At 39.6% G+C, this 11,518-nt stretch overlaps 2 protein-coding genes across 4 annotated transcripts; both read right to left on the reverse strand.

Annotated features, from left to right (window-relative positions):
* Positions 1-2: 2 nt before the first annotated feature.
* On the reverse strand, positions 3-7,913 carry fblim1 (filamin binding LIM protein 1). 3 transcript variants are annotated; one of them, XM_042711566.1, is made up of 9 exons: positions 7,660-7,906; positions 7,453-7,502; positions 6,880-7,133; positions 2,627-2,736; positions 2,482-2,554; positions 2,240-2,409; positions 1,200-1,378; positions 777-897; positions 3-611 (listed from the first exon to the last, which is right to left on the reverse strand). In XM_042711566.1, exons 3-9 carry the CDS (start codon positions 7,127-7,129, stop codon positions 498-500), a joined length of 1,017 nt encoding a protein of 338 aa, XP_042567500.1. In that variant the 5' UTR covers positions 7,130-7,133; positions 7,453-7,502; positions 7,660-7,906; the 3' UTR covers positions 3-497. The 3 variants fall into 3 exon arrangements, with proteins under 3 accessions (XP_042567500.1, XP_042567503.1, XP_042567501.1); XM_042711569.1 differs by having other exon boundaries at positions 2,627-2,733; positions 7,455-7,502; positions 7,660-7,897; XM_042711567.1 differs by lacking the exon at positions 7,453-7,502 and having other exon boundaries at positions 7,660-7,913.
* Positions 7,914-9,532: 1,619 nt separating this feature from the next.
* Positions 9,533-11,282, reverse strand: slc25a34 (solute carrier family 25 member 34). Its single transcript, XM_042712266.1, has 4 exons — positions 11,275-11,282; positions 10,299-10,467; positions 10,033-10,167; positions 9,533-9,946 (listed from the first exon to the last, which is right to left on the reverse strand). The coding sequence occupies exons 1-4, from the start codon at positions 11,280-11,282 to the stop codon at positions 9,773-9,775; spliced, it is 486 nt and encodes a 161-aa protein (XP_042568200.1). The 3' UTR covers positions 9,533-9,772.
* Between the last annotated feature and the right edge of the window lie 236 nt (positions 11,283-11,518).

The raw sequence follows: 11,518 nt of genomic DNA on the forward strand, positions 1-11,518 counted from the left end.
GATATCATATATTAGTCGTTTATTCAGATACGGGTGTGTTCCTATTACACTGGAAATAACACTGAATATGGGGCTTTGGTGTCGCTGCTGTTGAATAAATATCTTTGGTGCTTTGCATTTTGCGCATATTAGAAGAAAGAGTGCAAAAGAGCACGTTACAGTTGATATGTCAGATACATTGATATAATCAGAGGAATGGTAAGATAGCACAGGTGCGTCTGCAAGAGATCTGGAAAGCATCTGCTGTGTACAAACATCTGATAGACGTCTCTAAGATATCAGTTTTACATCTTAAACACATCTTCTAAACATCTGTTTGACATCTGATAGGAAACGTCCTGTAGACGTATGGCAGATGAGCAAACAGTCTAAAAAACACGTCTTGCAGACGTCTCTGAGATGTACGTGTGCTGTCAGGGTAAGAAAGTATTAATGGTCCCAATGCTGCAGTTTCTAATACAATCGGTGTGTCATCATCACATTGGTTTAATGCAGGTTTAATGCGGCGCGCTCTGCATCAGCGACACGTGACACGGTTTACACAGGATCTGTCCGTCCAGCGGGTGGCAGCCGCTCTCATTGGGCTCCGGAGACAGAAGCACACTGCACACCTGAAACACACAGAACATCAAGAAACTGATGTGAAGAGACACCTTCTGTTCAATTAATACCAATCAATCAAATGGCTGCTGAAGTGGGCCTTCTGGCTTTCTCATGCATTTAAAGTCTCTTCATACTGTGCACAGTAAGCTAAGTGCATGACTAGAATCACACACCTCACAGCGGTAACAGTCCTCGTGGTACGAGTGACCCAAACACTCCACCGTGTAACTGTCCGTTCCGTCCTCGCGCGGGATGATCAGCTCTCCGCACACGTGACACTGCGGCGCGTACTTCCTGCAGATAAGAGCGAGTTACTGCCTCGTGTTCAGCATCAGCAGATGTTAAATATGTGTTTCGAATGTTCGATTTAAAAACAATATTCCATTGTATCATGAGACATTGTATCATTTTGCAAACATTGTGGGAAGTTACTTTTGAATGTCCTCTGAACGTTCTGGAACTAGTACGTTTAAAAAATCCGTTTCATGAATGATGTATAAATAATGTTATTGTGCTAATGTTTTGAGAACGTTATTAAAGACCAGATAACTTTGAGCCAACGGTTTATTAACGTTACATTCGTTAACGTCTCGTACCTGTAGTAGTCCTGCAGGCAGTAAACCTCGCCCACTTCCCCCTGAGCAAACCTCTGCTCTCCGATTGGCTGTCTGCAGGTCGTGCACACGAAACAGGGCGGGTGATAGGCTCGTTCCAGCGCTCGGATCACGTGATCTTTGATGACGTCACCGCACGCCCAGCACGGCTCCAGACTGGCCTGCGGACACATTTACTGATGTTTCTCTTCACTGTAATGTGTATTAGCATTATTTGTGTATGTTTACATATTTATGTGCTCTAGGCATGTGGCACATCATGTTTGGGATTAAGTTACAGAAACGTAAGTGTTTTCCTCTTAATAACAAATTTAATAATAATAACAATTATCAAAAAGAAAATGTAAATGCAGTTAAATGAAATTTAATGCACAAAGAATTCCCAAAATGTATAAAGTAAACAAAACTTTCAGATTAAACTGCAAAAAAAAAAAAAAAAAAATATGGAAGCCCGCTTCCGCCCAGGATTAAAAAAAAAACAAAAAAAATTATTGCCGTTTTTTATCTCACAATTCAGACTTAGTTTCTCGCAATACTGAGAAAAAACATCCCAACTGCAAGATAGAAATCAGAATTCTGAGTTTATATCTTTGTAAGATAAAGTCATAATTTTTTGCATTATTGACACTGTTTTCCTAATTAATGTTGTTCAGTTGCTTTGACGCCAGCTTTTTTGTTTAAAGGGCTATATAAATAAAGATAATTACCTTTCTTATTGTATTATCCCACCACAGAAACGGGCTTCCATAAATAATAATTAAAAAGAATATTCTATATATTTCTTATCTTGCATGGATAATACAACATTTTTAATAGTTATTTCGAAATAAATAGTGTTTGTCTTCCTTTCTTCTCCATGACAAGTGGGTGTCAGACGCAGAAAGATGAATTACTTTCACATCACGTGAATTCATCGTACTTTCTATAGAGGCTCCAGTGCAGATGTTCAGCATAATGAATGTGGAGAGCATATCTGTAATGTGATATGATTAAAATGATTTCTCATTCTCAGGCCGTGTTACCTGGTAACAGTCGTCACACAGAGGAGTGCCAGATTTATTGTAGTAGATCTTGGCTGCCAGTGGAGCGTGGCACTGCCGGCACTGGAAGCACGCGGCGTGGTACGTCCGGTTCAGAGCCTCGATGGCGGGTTCGGACAGCGGCACCGTCTTACGACAGAATCCACACACATCTGAGAAACACAGAAAGCCTTTGAAATGACTCTTCTTCTGTAGGGTTTGCCTGTTAACACAAGGGTCCTCACCAGCTGAAAGCTCCTTCACGTCTCCTCCAGCAGAGGGCGCCGATCTCAGCAGCGCTTGACCCACAGCGCTCTCCTGCCAGAAGAACAAGAGCCGTGTCATTCACACACAGAGAGGGACACCGCTGCTGCGGGGGAACACACTGACCTGTGCAGGGGCAGCCGGAGCTCCGGGCTCAGGGTCACAGGGGTCACGAGGAGGAGGAGGAGGAGGAGGAGGGAGGTCATCAGGGGCAGCAGGGGCACGGCTCACAACTGCTAACAGTTCAACAATCATTCATCAAATCCTCTTTACTATTTACACACATGTGCATGTGATATATACAGCAATACGCAGCAAATCTCATCTGTGTATCATTACTTATACAAAATCATTACACCCAGCTATTTCACAGAAATATACAAAAAATTTTATAGCAATTGCACAGATATATATACAAATTTTGATATATATAGTATAGTTGGACATATGTAGCAAAACAAACTATATTATTGCACATATATATATGTATGTATGTATATATTGGGGTTTGTCCCAAAGCTAATTTTACACAATGATTACAAAATTTGTCTTTAAAAAGTTTTTATTTAATAAGGAATTAGCCTTATAAAACAAACTATTAGTTTTAAGCTTTTTTTTCGCTCTGGTGTCTGAAATGGAGTAATTTGGGTCAGTACTGCTGAGTAAACAATATTTTGCTGAATGTGTTTCTGTGCTGGCACCTCGGCTGGTTTAGGACTGTCATGGATAAATAAAGATGATAATAAAACCGCCTGTGGGTGGCAACAAATCCCTGTTTTGATAAATGATTTATTGAATCATTCAAATCAAACGATTCGTTCAAACGGCTGATTCAGTTAGAAACAAAACAACTGAATGGACCGTTGATTCACTGACTCACACGATTCGTTCAAAAACAGATTCATTCCAGGAATGAAACACGCATTGCTCTACACCAGGGTTCCTCGATAGGCGAAAAATGTTTGGCCTGCGCTAATTTCAAATAATGTGGCATGACAATTCAAACACAGCATCAGAAAGCGACATTAACTTACATTGTGTCTGCACCAGACGCGAGATAAATACAGCAGAACTCATTATAATCAGAAAACTGCTGATTCGTTCTATTTATGACGCGCTGACACAAAGTTCAAATGATTTGCGATGCTTTGTCGCGTCCAGTGTAGATATATGATGTGAAAACATGGCGAGTGTGAAGTAAAGAAAAGTGCACACTGAAAATAGATGATTCAGATGTGAATGGACTGAACAGTTTTGAGAGAGAGAGAGTGATATTATCTTTGTTATGGATGTTGATTCGCAGTGAGTTCACAGTTTTAACGTAAGTTTGCTTTAGCATAATTTATTTTCAAGATCTGAGGTAAAATATCTATTGTTGCTTTCACTGTGGATATAAAGATAACGCAAAATAATATTCAAACTCACATTAGACACTTTTAACATTGAATAAAGCACATAATCATTACCTGAGATTATCACTATATGTTGTCCCTCCGCGACGTTGCAGAAAATAAAAAGCATTTCCAAAATAGAATTCCATGTCGCTTATTGTCACGTGTCGCTGTCGCGGGTGTTAGGACAAAAACTACACGGAAAAGATACTTTTTATCGCGTCACGCTGTTTGGACACACGGTGTTACAGTTTGATCCCCCACAAACTCTAAGTATAAAAATATTAATGCTCCCTGTTGAAAAAAAACAGTATATGCTGGTTAGGTATGTTTTGATGCAGGGATGCTGGTTTATGCTGGTCCTTTGCCAGCACATCACCAGCATAAACCAGCACTCCAGCATCAAAACATACCTAACCAGCATATATTGTTTTTTCGACAGGGCTGACAGATAAAACAATAATAACTGAATAACTGAATCTGTAATTAGGGAAAGTGGAGAGAAGAGATCCAGTCTGGAGATGAGCAGGAACAGATGATTTTTAGTTTGTTCGTTTGTTTTTAAAGTTCTTAGTTTGTTCTAATATTTAACAGGCAAAGTTCTTCTGTATCTAAATGCAAAAATGTTCATAATTGTTTTAATAAAACACATATTTATCTTGTGACCATCTTTTGATTATTTTAACAATAGCAACAATAATATTGTATAATAATTGTAATTATATATAAGGTCAGTGGCCCTTGGCTTGGTATTGTTGGCAGAATTCGGCCCTCAGCAAAAACAAATTTTTCAGCAAAAACTGCTCTACGCTGTTGTATATAATTATTAGCATATTTATGTGCAGATATTCAGAAAACTACATTGCTTGTGCAATGAATATAAAAACATAAAAACTCATACATGGGTATTTTTTCTTTCATTGCTTGAATTATAAGGGCATTCCGACTGCATTCTAATGGGCTTCATCGCGCAGTGAATGCCTCTGGACTCGCAAGATGGGTTTTTTATTTATTTTTTGCAAAGTGGGTGACATACTCAGCTCTCCTATAGCTGTATATTACAAATTAAACTAATACCTACATTGTACATACAACATAAATCTTCACTCATCTTAACGCTATGATGAGAGAATTCTTAAGAGTCCCGAATTCAGTCAGAGAACGCGCGCGCGCTCGCGCTCAACAAACCTGATGAGATTCAGTGATGACTCATCTGAACGCTTCTGATTGGCCATTGCATTCCTAAGTTCAACAGAATTGTGTGTGATTGGTTAAAATGCGCAACACTTGAAAAACGCCTAAAATGAAATACGGTGTAACATAAGCAGATCTTATATAATGCCGCAATCGACACTGTCTATTCATATTCACTTTTTTAGAAAACAGACGTGATAAATTTAATTTGTTTATGCAGGGACATTTTTGTCCAATTAAGTGGCATTTTTGCTCCAAGTCCCATGGCCAGGGGAGGGCTTACACATGCTCAGCCTTTATGAGCACAGTGACGTCATGTCAGGGGCATGTCTTTAAAATCTAATCAAGGAAAAATCATTCTTCTGTTGTCTTCTTTTTAAAGAACTTCAAAGTTGTGCTTGAAACATTTTGCATGAAAAATGAGGAAACTTGCTTCAGCTTGTGCGCAGCTTGTAACAGTAACGAGTTCTGATTGGCCAATCGCCGTTATTTAGTTCGTGAATTATCATAAGAGAGAATTTTAACAATTAATTTGCACAATAAATTTTACATAATACACAACATTATTAATCTAAAGGTGATGGTGGTTTCACGGGGGGATGCTTGTTGTCATTTTTTCCCAGCAGGGTAGTCAGGTAGTCGTTTGATCTCACATGAGCTAGTGTGAGAGCCTGCAATACTGCAGTTTGACCAGTGTGGCGCTGTAGCACAAGACTTCAGCTCTCCTGATGCAAATCAAGAGATAAAAACTGACTGCGCGTTTGGATGAATATGTAATAATATGCAGCACGCTTTCCTCTCAAGAACAACAACAACAACAAAAAACACATAAAAACTGACTGCGGTGAGAAAGCAGCTGTTAAGAAAGCATCTGATTACAGCAATGTGGATGTTTGCATGAGCTGTGCAGTTTAGTACTCCAGTAAAGTCCAGTCACGTCACGTTTATTTATATAATTTATTTAACTTAGAACGTAGATAGCCTTAAATCAAGCAGCTTTACAGTATTAAACATGAAAAACCAGAGTTGGTGTCGCTCTCAGTTAGAATTCCAACCTGATTTTCTCTCCAGTGTGGAGCTAGATAATGATAAAATCTTTTTATTAGTGGGAAAAATATTCAGAGATCAAAGCTTGATCTAGCTCAGGACTGTTTTGATTAGCATAACCCTATACGCTATTTTAAGAGAGACGTTGGGTCAAATTATATGAACTATGCAGACTACATGTTCACATGTTGTGAATAAAATAAAATAAAACGTCTTTTCACTTACCTTTAATTGGTTTCTTATCCATATAACTTACAAAAGGATATGTCAGCCAGAATGATGTCATTCAGTTACTTTCTCATAAAGCTAATTAAATGGTGAATGAGAGAGTTTCTCTGCCATCTAATTTTGTGTGCCAAGTATATTTCTTTGTATAAATTAATTGTATAACTGTAATGTACAAAATATGACTTTCAAAAGCTGAAGTGATTGCCTTAATTTATTTGTTAGAATATGTATAACTCAATATTTTAACTAATCGCAAAAGCTGAATAATAGTTTGTTGCAGCCCTAATGGTTAGAGAGTCTGACTCGTAACCCAAAGGTCGCAGGTTCGAGTCTCGGTACTGGCAGCGATTGCAGGTGGGGGTGCAGCGCTCAGATTGCACAGATATATTAATATAAAGTTGGATATATAGGCAAATCTAAACTGTATTATCGTCCATGTATTTAGAGATTATAAACATTAACATCATGGTTTTCTGTAAAGCTGCCTTGAAATGGTGTATTATGAGAAAATCTCATTACGGTCTGGAGTGGGCGTGTCCGTGTGTCTTCTGTAGGGGGCGGCGGCGGGTGTGTTGTGGGCTCTGGACCCGGGCGCGGGCGCAGGCGGGTCGATCTGTCCGTCCTGTGAGGCCGTGGACCGGCGCAGCGGCTGCTCTCTGGACGGGCTGCTGTGGACGCGAGCCGTCGGCGTGACGCTCGCCCCGTACGGAGACGCCAGAGTGATGAAGACGGACGACACCATCCTCTTCTGAGGGGCCGCAGACGCCATGAAGCTGAAACACACCAGAGAAACACTGCTAACGCTTTTTCAACGTTGAAACAACATCTGACAAAATAGGTACTAAAATCTGCTTTATTCTACACGGAGTTACTAAATAAATGAACCAAATGAACAATAACTAAATAACTGTATCTGAAAGTGCTTCAGACGTGTTGCCAGACATGTCCGGGTCTGCAGTATCAAAACTTCTCACGTCTCTCAAGTTCACACATGAATGTGTTGAGTGACGCTGTTTTAGGTTGAATATACATTACTTAAACATTCTCTCGCATATCGCAGAATATGTACAGAATAACTCTGAAAACACTCACACCTGCGCTGAAGAACTTCCCAGATCTGTCCGAAAGATCTTCAGCACACACTATAAACGAAAGAAACGAGCTGATGATCAGTGCAGAAGATTGAGTGACAGATGAAGAGCAGAACTTCAGAAGTTCACAGATATCATGAAGTTTTGTTCGGTTTCTGTCCTGCTGTTGAGAAATGACTAGTCTCTTTCTCTCTGAGCTCAGACGTACCTGAACAGCAGATCAAACTCTTCCTCTGTGTGGTTCCTCGTTCCTTTCGATCTGCAGCGCTGTAGTCACTCAAAGACAGAGCGACAGACAGACAGAGAGAGAGAGAGAGAGAGAGAGAGAGCTGTAGCAGTCAGGGTCGTATCTACAGCAGGCCACACCTTTTCCTCCCTCATTCCCTCCCTCGCTCGCCCTCCTGTCTCTCTCTCTCTGTCTGTCTCTCTCTCAGATCAGCAGAGGTGAAGAGTTAAACAGTTACTGACTGACAAAGCGCAGTAAAATGTATGACACACACACACACACAGGCATGCAGTTACTTGAACAGACACACACACACACACACACACTGCTTTATCACATAGGCAGCAGGATGTGACTGTACCTGTCTTTCCCAGCTCAGCTCCGAGTCTCTCTCTCTCATTGTTCTGTCAGTGTTATTTTCTCTACCTCCCTCAGTGTCTGCCCTCTTTTCTCTCCCATCCCCCACTCCACTCGTTCTCAATCTAAACTCACTGCTGACTTCACAGTCATTGAGAACTTCATAAACTACATCAAACTCATGAGCTGTTTCAGCTACATGAACTATAAAAACTATATGATCTAAACAAATTATATAAACTATACAAACTACATAAGCTCTATAACCTATATAAACTATACAAAGCTATACGAATTAAACAGATCACATAATCTAAACAAAACTATGTAAATAAAAAACCAAAAAAACAATAACAACAAAAAAAAAAAAAAAAACAAAAAAAACAAAAAACAAAACAACAAAAAAAACAATAAAAAAACAAATGATATAAACTACACAAACTAAATAAACTGTATGAATAAAACAAATTGTATAAACCTCAAACATAAACTATATTAACGTTATAAACTTAAACTATATAACCTATAAACACTAGATGAATGAAACAAACAATATTAACTATCCAAACTACATAAACTTGACTTATATAAACTTTATGAATTAACCAATTATATAAACTACGCAGACTACAAAAACTTAACACAAAAACTGTAAAAACTCAATAAATGACATAAATTATACAAACTATCTGAACAATATGAATTAGAAAAACAATTTAACTAAACGAGTGAACTACAGAAACTGTATGTGCATGTGGTGCTCTGTAGTAGACAGCTGGGAGACTGCAGCTGAAGAATATTTTGGAGAGTCTGTGTGGGTTTGTGGGATTGTTCCGCGAGATGAGCCTCTGTATCAGCAGATAGCTTTGGGTTTAGTGTGAGTTTAACCTCGAGAGCACAAGAAGAGCCTCCGTCATGCTGGAATCTGGAGGGAGGCGCTGGAGAAAAAACAACAAAAAAAAAAACAACAGAGGAAAGAGGGGGAGGGGCTGTGGAATGCACCGGTGATGTCACAGCTGACATCATCCTCCTCACAGGAGCTCCGCCCACAAGAAATCAGGCCTGACAGAAGAGCTCCAGTCGAGAGAGGAACATGATTTTACATTATCTAAACAAACACAGGTTTGTAAGAGCAACCCAATACTGCGTCTGAGTATCTGTGAGGAACATGCAGACTTATGAGGACTGGACCTGTCATCACCGAGGAGCTCCTGAGGAAGACATTTAACCTGTTTGTTTTACCGTGTTTAGTTAGTGATTAACTAGTGTATATCTGCACTGGCATACGTGCATCAGATAAACGCTTCTTCAGTCATCAGCTTCTCCGCGGAGCATTTGAGGTAAAAGTACAAGCACCATAAACAAAAGATTTATATTCCCCTTTCAGGGAAACGAAATATTCTAGATTAAAAATGTAAGAGATGTTTGGGAATCCTGATTTAACATATAAATGAGTTCATGACAGACATGAAATGAAGCAGCACTAATACAGGCACACTGAAGTCAGTCAGTAAAACTTTAATAATAAACTACAAGTTAAAAATACAGAGTCTTTACAGTGTTATGTCGAAAATAAAACACACCAGTGATGTAAAACTGTCCTTCCCATGATCCTCTTTAACTGCATTTCAAGAGTCAGTTCAAGTCCAAGTATCATTATGTGCGTTATGACGATAAAAACAACTCATGCAGATAGATTCATGATCGCTCACACCCGCTTCAGGTCATGTGTGGTGAATCAGTGCCTGTACAGCAGCGCTCGCTGTCTCAGGACGTCCCATATGAGCATACTGAGAACCGTGTGAGGAGCCAGACGCACAAACACTGGCGTCATTCCTTTATACAGAACCACCACACCATCACAAACACAAACCATAAACACAAAAAACACAAACCACACACTACACACACCAGATAAGATAGATTTTTAATTTGAATGCATACTGTAAATAGTTAATGTTGTTTTATATAGTCTTATATAGCCCGTGTGTGTTTTACCCTTTTGAACTCATCCACCGGTTGGTTGTACAGGCGTGTGCTGATGACATCAAACGGCGTCATGGTGATGGTCACTGCGACCCCGCTGATCATGGCGGCAGTGAGCGCGGTGAGGCAGCTGTGAGGATCAAACCACTACAAACACATTCACAAACTCAACTATTACTGTGTGTGTGTGTGTGTGTGTGTGTGTGTGCTGACCTGTGCGCGTGTGACCCAGTCTGGTGCTGTGTGTTACTCACATGTGTGTGTGTGTGTGTGCTGACCTGTGCGCGTGTGACCCAGTCTTTAGCCGAGCTGAATGTGGCCAGTTGAGATGCTGACCCCACCATGACCCTGGGGACGGCACCGTTAACACCCCGCCACAGACCCGTCACACCCTCACGCCGGTAGATGGACATGAACGCGCTCAACACGCCCTGAACACCACAAACACTCAGTCAATAAAACATCAGATAAAAGCCACCAACACACTCAAATATACAATAAAAAACACACTTACATATACACTATAATACAATACACTCTACTCAAATATACAACGCCTCCGTGTAGGATACACTCAATTATACAACGCCGCCGTCAGCACCCGGCTGCAAAGATACTCATACAATACACTCAAATATACAACACATGCACTCAACTCCACCGCGCCCAGCGGAAGTATACAAACACGGGGCGTGATGGCGGCCTGCGGGCGAACAATTATACAAATGACATACAACAGCACACTCAAATAGCAGCGTGTGCGGGTGTCACACACTCAACTCATACAACACACTCAAATATACTAATAAAACACACAATACACTCAAATATACAATACACTCAAATATACTCATACAACACACTCAAATATACTCATACAATACACTCAAATATACAATACACTCAAATCATAAGAACACATGTGTTACTCAATTTGCTATATAAAATACACTCAAAATGAATAGACTATACAATACTCAGATATTCTCATACAACACATCAAATATACTCATACAAAAACTCAAATAGGCTCATACGATACAACACTTGAAATATACTCAACAATCCTCAGATATACTCATCACAACCTCACTCAGCATACAACACTCAAATACAAAAAAAAATAATAATAAAATATACTCAAAAAACACATACAATACACACATACAACACTCAAACAACACACAAATAATCATTGGTTAACACACTGAAATATACTCATACAACACACATACAAAAAACAAACACACATACTCATACATCGCACTCAGATATACTATATAAAAATATCTTAATCTATAGCTCGATGAGCAATACTCAGATATCCAATAGTAAAGCCCGTCAGCGTCATTCTCACTATATAAAAAATATCTTAACACACCACACACTTTGTGTAAACATTGCAGGCTGAAGATAAACGCAAGGTCCTTACGGGTTTGGAACGACATGAGGGTGAAAAACATAATTAATGACAGAATTTTCATTTTTGTGTGAAAAC

Source organism: Cyprinus carpio, chromosome A22 (genome assembly GCF_018340385.1).
Source record: "Cyprinus carpio isolate SPL01 chromosome A22, ASM1834038v1, whole genome shotgun sequence".
Lineage (NCBI taxonomy): Eukaryota > Metazoa > Chordata > Actinopteri > Cypriniformes > Cyprinidae > Cyprinus > Cyprinus carpio.